Source organism: Galeopterus variegatus, unplaced genomic scaffold, assembly GCF_000696425.1.
Source record: "Galeopterus variegatus unplaced genomic scaffold, G_variegatus-3.0.2 Scaffold1091, whole genome shotgun sequence".
Classification (NCBI taxonomy): Eukaryota; Metazoa; Chordata; class Mammalia; order Dermoptera; family Cynocephalidae; genus Galeopterus; species Galeopterus variegatus.
In genome coordinates this window covers 161,213-178,762 of record NW_007727202.1, presented here as the reverse complement: position 1 = coordinate 178,762, position 17,550 = coordinate 161,213, and the positions used below count along the sequence as shown (strand labels likewise).

General features: G+C 36.8%; 1 protein-coding gene across 1 annotated transcript in view; it reads left to right on the top strand.

Annotated features, from left to right (window-relative positions):
- Window positions 1–17,550, top strand: part of ICE1 (interactor of little elongator complex ELL subunit 1) — a 68,701-nt gene that overhangs the window by 22,576 nt on the left and 28,575 nt on the right. Inside the window, exons 6-12 of the mRNA XM_008574714.1 lie at window positions 1,730–1,806; window positions 2,852–2,889; window positions 4,837–4,919; window positions 5,132–5,171; window positions 5,257–5,313; window positions 11,989–12,075; window positions 15,161–15,573. Of these exons, the coding sequence (XP_008572936.1) occupies window positions 1,730–1,806; window positions 2,852–2,889; window positions 4,837–4,919; window positions 5,132–5,171; window positions 5,257–5,313; window positions 11,989–12,075; window positions 15,161–15,573 (795 nt within the window). The remainder of the gene's footprint in view (window positions 1–1,729; window positions 1,807–2,851; window positions 2,890–4,836; window positions 4,920–5,131; window positions 5,172–5,256; window positions 5,314–11,988; window positions 12,076–15,160; window positions 15,574–17,550) is intronic.

Below are 17,550 nucleotides of genomic sequence, written 5' to 3'. Positions count from 1 at the left end.
GTGTTTTTGCTTTGGGGGGGTGGGGGGGGGGGGGGGGGGGGGGGGGGGGTGATGTGTCTGATCTTTTTGGGTGATACTTCTGGGCTGAGGTGGAACATTGGGAGAAGACACCCATTTCAGATATGAAAATGTGATAAATTTGTCCTTCAGAGGAGTCTGTCTGTCTTTTCAACATCAAGTTGAAGTAAAACATTTGTTAAAAATGTTGTAAAGTTGCTTTTCTATATAAATTTTGGTTTATTCTTTACAGGAATCTTAGAAGAGAATTCATGACTTTTACAGATAAAAACATCTGAAGTCCATAAAGTTGTTAGGTGGTTTGCACGAGACAAGTTGTAGCCACCCTGGAATGCTTCTCGCTTCTCGACCTGTTCTCTAGTCTCTTTGAATGATAGTATTTGTGCCTCTTGGTCTTCCTCAAATTGTGTAATTGTTGTTATGGCATGTAGTTATCTGAGGCCTTATATACTTTAACAGTACGTATTTATTTTCCTATTTCTAGGAAATCCTTTGTTATGTTTATGCAGTGAAAGTTAAACAGAAGCAATAACAATGTTCAATTATGTCTACCTCCGGTTATGTTATCTCTTCAGCCATATCTGAGAAGAAACATGAACATTGGAGTCAGACTTTAATGTTAAACCCTAATTAGTCACTGTAACTTTGGAAGATTAACTCATTCTGTCAAACCCTCAGACTCCTCATTTGTTTAAAAAAAACAAACAAAAAAAGGATAATAAAGCCCATCTCTCAGAGGTGTTGAGATTAAAGAGATATCAGATACATATTATAGATCTAGTATCCCTTATTCAAAATGCTTAGAACCAGAAGAATTTTGGATTTCCAATTTTTTTTGGATTTTGGGATATTTGCATTATACTTACTGGTTGAGTATCCCAAATCTGAAATCTGAAATGCTTCAGTTAGCGTTTCCTCTGAGTGTTATTTTTTTATTTTATTTTTTTGTCTTTTTCCGTGTCTGGCAACGGATCGCAACCCTCAGTGTCGCCCCCGTACCGGACCGGGACCGGCAACGGGATCGCAACCCTCGGTGTTGCCCCCGCTCCTCGCTCAGCCAGTGAGCGGGAACCGGTCTGTATGTGGGATCCGAACCCTCGGTGGGAGCGCCTCCGCGCTTCCCAAGCGGCACACTAGCGCAGTGCGCCACCGGGCCGGCCCCCTCTGAGTGTTATTTAAGCACTCAAAAAGTTTTGGATTTTGGAGCATTGCAGATTTGGGATACACAATCTTTATACTATGATATAACCCTCAATAACTCTTTCCCATTTTATAGGGACCATCAGGGTGTATATATCAGTTATGATACATTTTTCCAGGTTATCATTAATTATAACGATTTTTAAAATATTTTTTCATAGTAGTAACAATAGCTAATATTTATTAAGCTCTCAAATTTCCAAAATATTAGCTATTTGATATTTAAACCAATTATTATGAAGATTTGGAATTGCCTCAAAATTAGTATATTATTTTAAGTTTTATAGTTTTTGTTTGGCTATACTCTTTAATCATAGTACATCTATTAAGAATCTGGTTACATGCTTAAAATGTTTAGTGAATTGTATTTTGGCTTTCTGCCTAATAAATCTATTCATTTGGGTAATCTCATACTACTAAAGGGTGGTAATTTAACTTATCAAGGTCAAACAAGTTATGACTGATGGTTCATGACTTTCAATTTGACAATGTTTATCTGTTTCTTTTTCAGAGTTCTCTAAAGTTGTATCAGGATACTCATCAGGAATATGCCCGTGTAAAAGAAGAATGCTTGAAAAGTGACGCTCAGTAAGTGGTTTTAAAATTACTGTAGAAATAGCATTTTCATCTTTGGAAATAGATAATCCATAAATCAAAAGTGTTTCTCTTTTTCTTTGTCTTTGGGTTTGTTGACCATAATTAGCTATGTGATATTGAACTGGTCAGTCTCTCAACCTTTGTTTCCAAATCTGTAAAATGGGAATTAACACCTCCTTTGAAGGATTATAGGGCGGATTAAATAAGTCATCATATATTAAAGGGCTACACAAAGAAAGAACACCATAAAAGGTTTTATGTCCATATATATGCAATGCATGCAGGTGTGTCTGTGTGTATAAAAACATACTTATTTTGACTCATTTATTTGTACCAGTACTTTAGCAGATATTATATGGAATTGTTGTCCTTATTATTATTAATAAAAAGGCTATTCAAAAGCATCCTGTTCATTATTTTGAGGTTTGATATATTTGCATTATTCACAAAACAAATGTGTGAGCTGTACATGTAGTAGTTTAGTGTAGGTGTGATGTAGCAGTGACTTAGAGACTCTTTCTCAGAGAATTATTTACCTTCTCGGACTCTCAGAAATCTGTTACAAGATGAGTGTGGTTCTTCAGCCACTGCCTCCCGTACAGTGGCATTGTAAGTGCTAACACCCTGCATGCTCCTGAAAAGTAATCTTGACTAATGAGACTCTGGGCTGCCTCTTGGAGACCATGTGGACACATTGGCTTAGCTCATAGGTTTGGTTCAAGGAAGGTCCCGGATGTGCTTGTGGTGGAGCCTGGATAGATCCACAGGGTATGTTTCAAATGGAAGGAACAGATTTCTTTAATCCATTTGAGAAATATTACATACTAAATAATATACTATTCTTTCTTATGTTTATTCTGCCATCAGAATAATTGCTGGTAATTTCAGTTGTTTTCATGTGATACTAGTTATGACTGGTAATTTCTTTGCTATACAAATCTAAGTAATTAAAAAAAAATATGTACCACAGATTGTGGTATCATTTTTTTCTGTTACACTCTTTTTTGCCATTTAACTTGTAAAATTTTATTATTAGGAAGAAGAAACTAGAAGCTAAGGTGAAGAAGCTGGAAGGTAATTGCCATTGTTGTTACCTGATTAATGGTAGTCATTGATCATTACAGAAATTGTTGGAAACTGTATGAGGTTGTAGTACTTGATCAGATAGTTGAGTTGTGGTTTTTGATGATACCTCCCTGGATGACTGCATGTAGTGGTCTGTTAGGAAGAAATGTGAATATTATTACACTCCTCTCCGCTACCAGACAGAACATGGAGATGGAATGCGGCAAGCCCCTGAAATAGCATTGCACTTAAAATAACAGCAGTCCACACTTTTGCATAAAAAGCAGCAATTAATGGAAGGAGTTAATTTTGAAAGTTAAATTTCATGGTGCTTTCTCATGTTTTTCCCTATGAAATAAGTGGTTAATAGAAAAGGTCACTACTTTTAGTATCAAGAAACTGATGTAGTTAGATAGATATGACACACCCATAGAGAGATTTCTATGAAATTCCCTACATTGGGATTGTTCAATTTGTATCTGATCCTCCCTCACACACCACCCTCTCGTTCGAGGCTTCTTAGTCTACAGAGTAGGCAGAGTTCAAAGGTGCCCTATAAGACTCTATGAAGTGCTCACATCTCACCTAATCTCCCTCTCACGAATTGGTAGGAATCAAACGCAAGACCTTTTCATTTGCTTTTTCCTCCCTTCACTCTGTGATTGGGACCTGGACGCACTACAGGGGAGGTGAACAGGCTCTGCCAGACCCATCCCTGCACGTGGTCTCCATATCTCCTGTGTGTTTCCGATCCCCCCATCGTACTGAGAGTGATCTGCTTCAGAGATGGCTTATTCTCATTTAGGATTTAAAGAATTTAAATTTAGTGGCATCAAGACATATAGAATAATAGTTGCTGCAGTTATTTACAGTTACTATTTAAAAAGTTTGAGCCACATTTTTTAGACATAAACTCTATAAATATTTTGGTAACAGTTTTTCCTCTGATTTGATTGTTACACAAACATTGACCATATGGCAGTAAGTACAACATTACTATGTTCTAAATATTGCCTTCTTGTGCTAGTTTGTGGAGGTAAGCGTCTGTTTCAGGAAATGTTTTTAAAGTGACCTGAAATGCCCATGAGACTATATATGCAGCTTTTAGGACAGACTTTATGTAAAGCAAAAGCATAGCCTTTATTTTTCATGTAACAGAAATAGTTTTCCCTAGTAAGTGATATGGCATGATAAAGATTACTGAGTAAAGAAATACTCAGGCTTTGTAGAGGAGTCAAGAGAGGATTGTTAACTGTGGTGTTTTATGGAATTTAACTTTTCTTAGCAGCTCTGTTTGAGCATATTCATATAAAGTGTCTATACTGGTCAGATTCTTAATAGTGTGTCTGGATCATTTGGTGCTTCAGAACCAAAAGCCAGAATGAAGGTCCAGAGAACTATGAAAATACCTAAAAAGTAGATCTCTAATAAAGGTATTAGAAATTAGGATTAGTTAACTTGTTGAACTGAGTTCCAGGAAAGGGTAATAGTTGAGCATTAAGAAGGGTGTCTCTCCACCCCCACCACCAAATAAGGAGAATGGTCTTAATTATATTCTGAAATAAAATTGCGGTTCTGAAATCTCTTAAGGCTTTAAGAGTTGCCTATTATTGAGATGGGAAGAGCAAGGGAGACCATGGTATTTTCCTTTTATGTATTGGATTCTTGCCTAACTAGAAGGGTTTGGGATTGCTGTGCCTGGTTTGGAAAGGATTCTTAAGGCCTATGCCAATTCTTTGGTTTTATAAATGATAGTTTTTTTAAAAAAATGTGCTTCCACATTCAACCCTGACTGATAAAATACTGAAGGAGCAGAAACTCTTTACAAAATTTGTTTGAAAGTTTTAAGAAATGAGAAAAGCTTGTAATAGATTTTGAATATTTCATTAACCATAGTAGTAAAGTTAGTAAATTATTTTTCTCTCTCCATTTCTTCATTGCACTTTTTAAATAAAGAGGCTGCCGTCAAGCAAACTCAAGACTTCAAGCAACTGAGAAATGAAAAGAAAATACTTGAAAAGGAATTTAAGAAGACACAGGTACTAGATAAAAACAATGCACACCCACTTTAAATTCCTGGCTTCAGGGCTCCTATGGTGTCTCTGTGTTGTAACTAGTGTAGGAGTCAGGCGTGAGGCCACCTGGCGGAAACAGCTACAGTTGCCTGTCAGGTTTCACCTCTTTCACATTTGGCCCAGAGTGGCTGCCGGTCTTACCCAGCTTAAATACTATCAGTGTTTTATTTTCACAGGAAAGGCTTGATGAATTTTCTAAGCAGAAAAATGAAAAGGGTGAGTATTCAGTTATTTCTTATTTAAAAATTCTGTTTTGATGTGCAGTGTTTTTTTTTAAACTATTGTTTCTCCACATTTTTAGAGTTGAGACATATTGGAACACAAATTTCAAGTGATTCATATGGGAGCATAGATAAAAGTGAGTATGTTGCAACTTGTTTTGATTTTGTTTAGTACTTTTAGTGATTTGGGAAGTTGTGTGTTGCTGTTTGGTGTAATTGTGAAAATGCAAGGGCTTAGTAGATGTTTCATGTTAGAAGAAGCCATACATTATTTTGTGTTTTCATTAGATCCATATATATGTAATGGGCTTACTGTCTTATAAAATAATATTGTGAATGAAAGAGTCAAAAGGCAATAATGTTAGGGAAAGGAAAACTAGTCAGATAAAGAATTTCTGTTCTTTTCAATAAGTGTACATTTTCTTGCTAGATTACAATTTATCAGATTAACCTATTAAATTTCCTAGGTTCCAAATATATAAAAAATGTTTAAGTCATGCAGAAAAACTGCAGAGTAAAAACCCTATATTATTTTTGGAAGACAGAAGAATTTAGGAAAGACCCAAAGTTAAAAATAAAAGTAACGTGATAGTCTTGGAACAAGGGTATATATAAATGTGTATGTGCACATTTTATTTCTGAATGCCTTATCTTATAGATGAGAAGGCAGAAGCCTAGAAGGTGGCAGTTAGAGTTTTCATTTTAATACTTATATTTATTATGTGACCCTTGGCCATTTGCTTTCCTTTTTGTTTGTTTTTGTTCTTCATTTTAGAAACAGTATGAGTTTGAATTTCTGCTTATCTCACAAGTTTTTTGTGGGGATAAATTTAAAATGTTTGATAAGTAAATAATGATATTTTTATCTCATTAATGGGTTTTTCTCCAAGTGGAAATAAAAACACTTAAATTGTGTGCAAGTATATAGTGTCTGTTGAGAAATCACCTTTACCTTTTTTTTCTTTAATTTTTTTAAAATTCAGAACACAAGTTCATATTTTCCTGGCTTAAAGCTTTAGCAGTTCACACCTTTCAGCTGCCTGGGCATTGATTTGTTCATTTATCACTATTGCTAATACATAATTCCATGCTTTTTTGACTATACTCTTCCTATTCTTGTGTGTGGAAAAGTGGAGCTTTTTGAGTAATTGGTATTCCTGAGAGAAACAGAACATGACAGCATTTTGCTATAGCTCTTGAATGTAATCGTCTTCTCCTTTGGACTAACATCTGTGAGGATGAGTTGTTCCTAGGCCTTACTATTCAAAGCAGAGGCCTTATATTTCATCCCTGCAGTTATTCTCTATTCTATCCCTACATTTAGTTTTTCTGTTTTTTTGTTGTGTTCCCCACCCACCCCCGCTCCTGCCAGAGAACTTATTACTATCTCAAGTAAAATTGCTTTATGTTTTGTTTTTATCTACCATCACAGTGAGGTCAGGGATATTGCCTGATGTATGTTATACTTATTCCAAATAAATAAATGAGGTCTTTTGGAATCTGTTGATTATTTAGCTGTGGACCTTGATGTGTTTAATTCCTAATTCTTAAGCGTATCACAAACACTTTTCCCTGTTAATACTTTACTTCTGGAAGAGATTTGCAAGTTAAGCACTGAAGAATGTTGAGTTGACTTCACTTTTTTTTAAAAAAGGCTGCCTGAGTGCTGTCTTCTGTTTTCTTCCTTTCATATTCCCATAAAAATGACCAAAAAAAAAAAGGCTCTCTTGGAAGGTTAAAATGTTTACCATCATTAAAGGAAACTAGTGAGGAAGATGCAAAGCAGATGGCATTAATTGGTGATGAAATCCATAACTGTACAGAAAATAGCTCTCAAAAAGCAAGTTTTTCTTGCAGAAGGCTGGAGTTTCCTTCTATCAGAGGTGGTAGGGAATGGGAGAACCAGCGGGACCTTAGCATTTTGCCAGGTGATTGATTAAAGTGTGAAAAATGTGCCAGCCTTCTGCTTTGAAAATCTGTTCTTGGCCTTTGCTCATGTATTGTAGACCACTTAGTTTTCTAAAGTGTTATCTGTGACATAGGAGGTACCAAGAGTGGATGTGTATATCAGAAAATTGGGTAATTATGGCTGTTTTCAGGGATAGCCACTCTTGTTCCCAGCAAATAAGATGTTTTGTATGCTCCATGTAAATTCTCTCAACTGTATTCATTTGCCACCACCATCACCCCCTCTCCCCAAAGTGGGTCCTATAGGTTCATGAAAGGAGAATATATTTTTATTGCCAAAGGAATAGGATTAAAAATGTAGGCTGAGGAAGTATACTTTGGCTACCAAAGCATACCAAAGTATATGGATGCCTAAAATCTAATCTAAAACTTTGAGAGAGACAGTGATAAGAAAGAAAGGCACCAGATGCAAGAAGACTGAGGAAACACTATTAAATTATGAATGAGAAGTGTTAAAAATTGAATAAGTATCCTTGGAAGATGTCTAAGAACATATATCCATAAGCTGCAGCTATGAAATTGAACCAGTTCGGGATCTTGAAAATTGAAAATACAATTGCAGAAATAAATCCACTAGAAAGGCTGAATTGTTGGATAGACAAATAGAAGATTTATTTAGTGAATCTTCTATTAAATCCTAGGGATTAAATCCTAGGCATCTCTGAGAATGGGGCAAGGGACAAATAAAAGGGTTTAGAGAAAATATAAGAATTTGGAAGATAAAGCTGGATTCTCAATATCCATCTTTATGACTTTGCTGAGGGGAAAACAAAACTATAGGAGAGAAGTAATGAAGAAGTAATAGAAGGAAACTTCCCTGAGCAGAAAATACTTGCAATATTCATATTTGAAGGGCCTGCCAAGTGTTGAGCATGATTTTTGTGTACAGTCCCTGTCTCTGATATGTTCATAGGAAATATACCTAAAATCAAATGAAGCAGAAAGATTGTATATAGAGGGATGAATAAAGATCTCCCAAGCAATGCTAACACGAAAGCCATAATATAAAGTAAAAAGTAACTCAAGCCTAGAAATGAATTTACATGGATTAAAAGGGAATATTTAAGTTGAATAAAGGTACATTTCACCAAGAAGATACTAAGGTCATGAACCTTTCAGACAAAACTCTTTGAAATTCTAGGGGGAAATAGCCAAATCTGTTTTCATCATGGGAGACTTCCATATGTTTCCCCAAAATAGAGAGTTAAAGTAGATGAGATGGAATTGGAATCACAATTGCAAGACTAATAATTTGCATACAGCTCTTTGTAAACTACATATCTAGAGTTTTTAAAAATACTTCTCAAACATAAAAGCTGATTAATAAATAGACAACAAAGAATTTACAGTTTAATATGAGGTATTAATAAAAATACCCCATTTCCCCCAGCCACAAAAACAAAAGCCTACAAAACTCACCTGGTGACTACGCACAAACACAAACAAACTCTTTTGGGTAACAGAAAATAAAAACTGAAATACCAAACTGTTTTGGAAATAGACTGTGAGGCATTATTTATTAAAACATTTGAGGTATAGCCAATTCCTTTCATATTCAAAGGAATGTTTATGTCCTTAAGGGAATATTTTAGAAAACAAGGAATACAGAAAATGAAGTGTTCAACTAATAAGAGAGGAAAGTACAACAGAAACCTAAAAAAAAAAAAAATAGAAGGAAGGAATTGATGAAGATGCAAACTTAAGCTAATAAAGTAGAAAACAAAGCAGTCGATTTGGGATCATTAAAACTGATAGCTGGGTGTTTGCAATGCTACTGAAACTAACAACTTTGGCAAGCGTGATCAAAAAAGAAGGAAAACAATCTCAGTAACATCAGGACTGAGAAAACTATAAAACTACATTTGAGAAATTTCTTAATTCTCATTTTCAGTTCAGATGTGAAAATGTAAATGAATGGACTGTTGTCTAGGTAAACTTGCAGAAATTGACTCAGAATAGTTGTTGCAAATGTGAACAGAAAATAACCTAGAAGAAATTTAAAAAGTAAAGACCTAACACCATAACAGATCTAGATGGTTTATGGGTGAGCTGTAGAGCCTTCAGTGAAAAACTGGTGTCTTTATTATTAATTTGTTTCAGAACTTAGAAAAATATGGAATATTTCCTTTTCATTGTCTTAGGCTAGCATAACCCTGTACTAACACCAAATAAAAATAACATGTACACACATCCCCATGACTCAGAACTCTATCATTTGTTAATCTAGCTGCAGAAATGCTAAGTTTTAAGAAATCAAATTCATGAGTAATTTAGAATTCAGGAAAATTATGATTTAAGGTTTACTGTAACTGACTTGGAGAATGCTATGATCATCTCAATTCAGTATCCATCCTGGTTTTAAATATATATATATATTTGCTGAGCTAATAATAGAAAAAAACAATTTTAACTTGCAAAAGGTGAAATGTTACAGAGTCATTACTGTCAGAAACAAGGCAAGTGTGCTTTTTGTTACTTCCATTATTTATATACTGGAGGCCCTAACCAATGCAGCAAAATAAAAACACAAAAGAGAAGGAGCTGTAAATACTAATAAGGAAGAGTCAAGATTGTCATTATTTCAGATGATATGACTGTCTACATAGAGAGGCCAGAAGACTTAGCTGGGAACAGAGTTAGAATTAAGAGCTTTGTAAAGTGGCGGCATGTGCAGTGATCACACACAGTGTACCTCTGTTAACCTGTCAGTAAAGGAATGGAATAAGAACAAGCCATTTGCAGATGGAAACTGAGCCATTGTGTGTCTAGAAAGAGGTCTAAAAGCAACGTGCAGTGCCTTTATGAGGAAAATTGTAAAACACTCCTGAAGATCGTTAAAGACCTCAACACATAAGCATTGTGCTCCTGGGTGAGAAGACTTAAAGTATGAAGATAGATACTTTCCCCAAATGTATTTGCAAATATACAATTTCACTTAAAATCCCATTGAGGTTTTCTAAAAGTCAAGCAGATGGTGAAGTTTTATCAGGAAGAACAGATGTTCAGAATAATAATAAAACTTTTAAAAAGGAAAATATTGAGCAAAGATTAGATATTAAAAGGGAATTTTGAATCTGTCATGAAGTGTGGTATTGATAACAGAGACTGACAAAGCAATGCAGTAGAAAAGTTCAGAAGTACTCATAATTGCCTTAGATTTTGGTAAAGGACATATTTTAAAGGATTGGGGAAGGGTGTGTGGTTCAGTTTAATGAGGTTTTATCTTCATAACTAAGTAATGAAGCCACACTGAAGATTGTCTTCTGCTTTGTGGGAATGGATAGCTTTTTTTTCCTTTGGTCAGATTAGTAGTAGTGAGTGCTCAATTAGAATAGACATGGCACTGGTTAATAGCCTCCATAGGAATGGAAAAGTAACTTTTTTTCTTTTTTTTTAAGGTTCCTTGTTTGCTGCTTTGGGTATACGTAATAAGCAGGGATCCTGGTCAGGTCATTTAAGCAAAGGGGATTACAGTATTTGGAAGCAGGCTTTGGGGTAGGTTAAATCACAATGTAGATAAGCTACTCAATCACAGACTTTTGGAATTCAAAAATGGATGTGCCGCATACACAATGATAATCAGAAGGTTGGTTTGGCTCAGGAAAGGTTGGAAGTGTCCACCTTTTCAAACTTATTTGTGACTATTCCCATCACATTTGTCCTGGTCCCCTTTCTATGGACCTCATTTTTCGGAGTGATGCAGTTTGCCAGCTTAAATAGGTCTAACCTATTTCAAAATCTAATTCCCTGGAGATATTTTGGTTTAAAAGCTTGGTCTTTTCAGCCTCTCTTGAACTGGATTAAAGATTCACTAATTTCAATAAATACTAAAGGCTAATATAAATAATTAAGTTCAAGGAAACTATGACAGAACTTTGAGGTGGCCTGAAATTACCTAATACTTAAAACTACTTTTAGTTGCATATTAGTGTGCGTTGCTTTTTATGTACATTTCACCACAAGCTATGTATATTTACATTTTCATGAATTTTTATTTTGCTTTGGAAGGTTTTGTTTTTGAATTTGTATACTTAACAATGTTTAAAAAACTTTAAAACTATAGTATAATATTCTTAATGTTCTGTTGATTTCATTAGGGCTGTCTTAACTTACAACTCCCTTGGCCTTTCAGCTTGAGTCAGTGCTTCTTAATCATTTTAAGAACCCAGACTCTTTTGAATATTTGTAAAAATTCCAAAGGTTTTACTTTTCTTATCAAAACATATTCTTCTCTCTGTCTGCTCATGTGTATGTGATTATCTGTCCGTATCCATATATTTATACACACACATTTTGTCTCCCATCTTATTTCCTCTCAAGTCCATGAATAGATTTTCTACAATCCATGAAACCCCCTAGGTTAGTTACAGGGTGATCAACTCTGATGACTGTTCTGATAACCCCATATAACTGAGAGATGCATCTCTACTGATCTTCGTAGAACACATTGAGCTCAGATCCCTTGTAGCATATCAGTCACTAACTGTGTTTCCTTTGCTCATCTCATAGCACTCTGGAGAAAATGTATGGGCCAAAGATTCATTTGTCTCATGCATACATAAAGGTGATAGAATCCTTTAACAAGTAGATTTGGTTGTTTGAGTCCACTCCCCACCCTCAAATAAAAAAGCAGACAAAACCTATATTTAGCCTTCAATTTTTAGCTATAGCATTGCATTACTTTCTGTCACTAACTGAATAGGGCACAGTAGTTGAGTTTGGGGAAGATATTTAAGTTACCTAGTTTTCTCTGTCCCTAGTAAACTCTGGGTTCACAGGGGTATGTTTGGCCTTGTGTAGGTTGAACCAAATAACATGACTTTAATGCTTAATTTTTTTCACAGGAAAAGTAAAACTTCTTCTGAAGGAACTCTGGCTCTGTGTAAACACAACGCACAGACTACCTGGTGAAGGCAGCCGATGCATCCCAGGTGAGAGAGAAGCTTATGGAAGTCCAATTTATATGTGAAAGTGGACATGTTTACCATAGGCCTTGCAGCCTTTGGTTTTTAATATCTCCTGAATCTAATGTTAAAAGAACAGAGTAAACTCAGAATGGATGCTTTTAATTATATAAAACTCCTTTCCCTTCAGTGTGACTTCTAATCTCAGTAAATGCATCGAACTTTTAATTTTTTAATAGCACTTTTATCAGAGAACATTCCAAGAAGCTGGAAGGACGAACAGTGGAGGCACATGTGACAGTTGTGTGTGGAAGACTTGAGGATGCACAGCTTTTTAAAATAGTTTCATGAGTTCGATCAAACCACCAGCAATTTAGTCTAATTTGTTTTTTATGTAATTTACCAGTTCCTTTGGTTGAGTATCTTGATTTAAGTAAAATGTCTTGTAGGCCTTTTTTCTCATTCACAGTTATAGTCCATTCAGTGTTCAAGATTTGGAAATAAACATTAGCCATCCTGCATAGCTGTCTTGCAGAAGATTAAAGTGCTTCTTATTTAACATTTTGTCATTTCTTATGATTAGTTGATATGAATTCAGATCATGCAGGATCTAAATCTATAGAAAATGTTCACCTAATTTTCGTCTCAGGCTTCTGAAGATGAAGTACCCTCAACAAAGTATTAATGGACAAGTTAGTGATTCTTATTTATGCTGGATTTAGAACTTGCCAGGTGTACAGAGAAAAGCATGTTTGATGGAGTTCTTTTAAATATACTTTTCTCTCAGTTCACCTATAGTATAATAGTGTTGATAGTAAGCAGGTGGTGCCTGCAACTCCTAAATTAGTCTTTTCATTTTAGAATTTATCTATTTATCTGTTCAGGCAGAAGCAGCATGGATGTCCTTTTCAGTCTTCTATATCAGTCAATACTCTATTTTAAGTACTTGATTTTTTGTTGCTAAAGATGTTATTAAAAGGACTGTCCTGGGCCGGCCCGGTGGCGCACTGCTACAGTGCGCCGCTTGGGAGCGCGGCGGCACTCCCGCCGAGAGTTCGGATCCCACATATAGACCGGTTCCCGCTCACTGGCTGAGCGAGGTGAGGGTGCAACACTGAGGGTTGCGATCTCGTTGCCGGTCCCAGTCCGGTACGGGCGCAACACTGAGGGTTGCGATCCGTTGCCGGACACGAAAAAAGACAAAAAGGAAAAAAAAAAAAAAGGACTGTCCTTTATTTAATAATCTGTTTTTATTTAAACACATGCTTTTGAGGGATATGTCTATCATTTATGTTAACTTTTCCAAAGTAGAAGGGGAAATATGTCATCTTCAAATCTTATTATACCATAAAACATATTTTTTTAAGCTTATCTTATAAGAGAACAGCTAAAAAACAGTGCAGAGAATTCCCTTGAACCTTACCCAGATTTCTCTCATTTTAATGTTTTCCATTATCAGTGATCAAAACAAGACTATGTGGTGCAGTCCTATGAACAGAACTATAGACCTCATGTGACTTTCACCAGTTTTCCCACTGGTGTCCTCCTTTCATCCCAGGATCCGGTCCAGAACCCTGTGTTGCATCTAGTGGCCATCTTCCTTTAATCTCTTCCAGTCTGACAGTTCCTTGGTCTTTCCTTATCTCTCAGATCTTTGACACTTGGGGAAAAGTATTATTTTGTAGAAAGCCTATTCTTTTGGCTTGTCTGACATTTTCTCATGTTAGGTTGAGGATGTGTATTTATGGCAAGAACAGCTCAGTGGTAATGTTTCAGTTTCCCTCTGCTCAGGGCACTGTGCTGGGAATAGGTGATGTGTATTTGTATTATCACCAGGATGATAACCTTGATCACATTAATGTGGTGTTTGCAGGTTTCTCTTGTGCGGTGGCTCTTTTTTCCTAGTTAATTAATTAACTTGAGAAAGATTCTTTGACATTACACAAATGTTCTCTTTCTCAAATTGTCACTCACTGATTATAGCATGTTAATGGATCTTTCCTGCTACAGTTACTGCTTTCTTGTTTGCCTAGTACTGATTTTTGTACTTCTCTCATTCCTTCTGCCTTTGTTCGTTGGAATTCTGTCAGGAAGAGATGAACCTTCTCCACCATTTATTTATTCATTCTCATATTCGTTTATATTAGTATAATTTCAGATATGAGGTTACTTCAAAAAGTTCATGGAAAGATTAGCATCATCTTTTAATTGTATTTTCCCACAAACTTTCTGACATATCCTCTTTTATTCTATGCATTATAATTTATTATTATTACTTACTGTCTAAATTGCTCCAGCTTTGGTTATTGGAGCTTCTTCAGATCGGCTCCTGAGCCCCTTAGACATACCCTATGTTGTTTTGAGTAGTTTATTTTCTGGCACCACAAGATGTTTCAGTCTCAGCTTGTATTTTCCCTCCCAAGCTCTATAGTCAACCCCTCTCCCAGGAGCCCTAGATCCTCTGTAAAACTTATTTACACAGATTTCAAATATAACAAATGGTTATTTGTAATGATTTCCTAGGACCCATATATCTTTGCTAATAATTAGTACCACTGAAGTTTACAAACATCAAGACCCAAAAAGGACTGGCTTTTTATAGTAACTTTTCTGTAACATCATCATATGAAGTATTCATATGGCCTAGTTAGGTTTCTCAATTAGTGCACTGTGCAGACATGGCCATGGGTAGGCTTGATCTTGGTTGATTTCAGATCGTTCTTTGCTCAGGGAAAAAAGTGTCACTATTCACCTATGCACAATGTTGTTTCTTTGTCAAATTCTGCTAGTTATATGGAAAGATTCACTGAGAGAATGAGCAAGTTAGCAAGGCCCATTACCACTGGTGCCGATGCATTTCCAGCTATGCCTTGTTTCTCTCTCTACCTCACTTTTCTTATGATAAGGTTAACATACTTATATGAAACATATTCAGGACTTCCAGGAAAATGTTTATAAAGTGATTGGTTGCCTTGTAAAGTGTTCTACTTGGACTTAAATATGCAAGCACCTTGAACTGTTAAAATCAAGTTTTTTTGTTGTTTTTTTTTAAGTTTTCTTGATATTGTAACTATGACATCGTATTTGATATCTTCTCCCCCTCCACCAACAGAAAAACCTGCCAAAGAATACACAGGATCCAGACCATCTGAGGAAGATGGCACACTACCTCCAACACAAGGCAGTCCTCTCAGGACCTCAGATGTGCAGACATGCCTCACAGAACTGTCCATGGAGATAGAGGGTGACCTTTCTTCATGTAAAAATGTGGACAAAGAGAGGCCCAGTGGAGCAAATTATAGTACTGACCATGTTTTTAATGAGGACGGGAATCCTGAGGTTTTAATACAAAGTCACAATGACAGTGACAGTACTGACTTTTCTGACCATGATCATTTTTTTGATGAAGATCTTCAAGCTGCAATTGACTTCTTCAAACTTCCCCCTCCTCTTCTGTCTCCAGTGCCCTCACCCCCTCCGATGTCATCTCCACACCTGGGCTCATTACCTTCTTCGCTCCCACCTGTGAGTTCTGCTTTCTGATTTTGAGTTGGCAGCAGGTACATGTCTATCTTAATATGTCAGTAATACTCAAAGGATATTAGTGGTATTCAGGCAAAAACTATTCATTTTAGCCAATTTTATCAAGAGACAATATGAGAATTTCAAAAGGTGTACCAGACCCTTTGAATCAACATATACAGTGTGAATTTTTTCAACATCATAATATAGTTGCACTTTTATTTGTCTTTATCCATAACCAAATTGTATGTTTTCTGTAGGAAGACTGTCTTGTTTGTTCTCACATCTAGTGCTTGGCACATCATGGATATGGAATCAGTGGATCGAATGTGTATTTGTAGGTGTGTAGTTCATAGTTATAGGGAAGTCCACATATATAACACGTGTGCCCGTTAGCCTAATGCAGCTGAGTTCCCTGCCTTTACTTGATGAATTCATCAAGTTTTTGTGTATTTGCAGAATGGTTTATAGTAGTCTCTAAGGAAATTAGTCTTGATGAAACAGATTTATGTAGTTTTTGGCTTCAGGAACAGATAAATGTGTTGCTCCTTGGAGTCTCTTCCTTCAGGAAACATTACATGTGTCTGTTATATTCAGGGCTAGGCACTGGGACTGCAGAGATGACAATGGATGGGTGGCTGCTCAGGTGGGTCTGTTGTGTCGGGGAAGGACCAGGAAGGGAACAGATGACTTCACTGCTGTGGAAGAGCCCCATAGTGCTGGGAAACACACTCTGCTCAGTCCAGAATGGAGCAAGGGTCGGGGGGATGCGAGATGTTTCCAGGAGATAGGATTTTCACACTGAGTTTTAAAGAATGAGAGAGGGTGTTTTAGGTGGAGGAGCTGTTTATATGTCAGCACAGAATTGAAGGTAAACACTGTGTTGGTGCACATTCATGCAGACCACATCAGGAAGCGTCACGGGTGTCCTCCCAGTGAGTTTCATTTTATCCTGAAGCCAATGGGAAATCCTTGATGAGTCCAAGGACATGCACTTAATGATGGATTTACATTTGAACGTTTCAGTTCAGTAACAGTACAAATGAGTAGAGTGAGGGATAGTCAGGAAACAGGCAAGCCCATCGCCAGGGCAGTGACTTAATAAACAGTTTACTTGATTCTTGATGCCTGAACCCAAGTTGTGACATTGGGGTTAAAGAGTTGAAGACTAGTTTGGAAAATGTTACAAAGTCAAATGAGCAGCATTTAGTGACATTTTCAATGTGGTTGTTAGAGGAGATGGGCAGTCAAGGATGTTGAAAAATAGCAGACATAAGAAGAGACCCTGCTTAGGTGGGAAAATAATGTGTAAAATGTTAGATGCTAGGTGTGTGTAGGATTTCTAAGTGGATGTATACAGTACACATTTTAGATACACAGGCATGGTGCTGGCAGGGGGACCCATTGTTGACACAGATGTTTAGGGCCTGTCAGCATTTAAGTACAGTAGAAGCTATGTGACTCTGATGTCATCCAGTAAGAGTGCATTGAAGAGGGTGGGGTCTCAGTCAGATTCTTGGGGAACTGTCAATACATAAGTGACCAATAGAAGAGGAAGAGCAAAGAAAGAGATTGGAAGCAGGTGGCAGGACAGTAGAGGAAAGCCAGGAGCTAACAGCACTCTAGTGTTCAAGAGGAAAGAGTGTTTTCAGTCAGAGCAAGTTTATGTCACCAGGCGAGACACATGACAGAGGCAGTTAACACAAGGCAAGAGGTGATGGTTGGAGGTCATGGAGGTTTCTGGAGCAGAGCTGGGCACTGACTGGCTGGAGAACGGGGGCCAGGAGAGCTGTGTTGTGAGGGAGGCAGAGGTGTGGCTGATAACAGCTGGGGAGGTGCGTGGTAGGAGGTGTCTACCAGACAACAGGAGGAGGGAAGATAGAGAGCCCCGTAGCCAGAGGCCATAAACCTCTGCATTGAGCCTTTTTTACCAGAAGATGGGAAAGTAAGAGTTTGGGGGCAGGAATGTGTGGAAGCTGA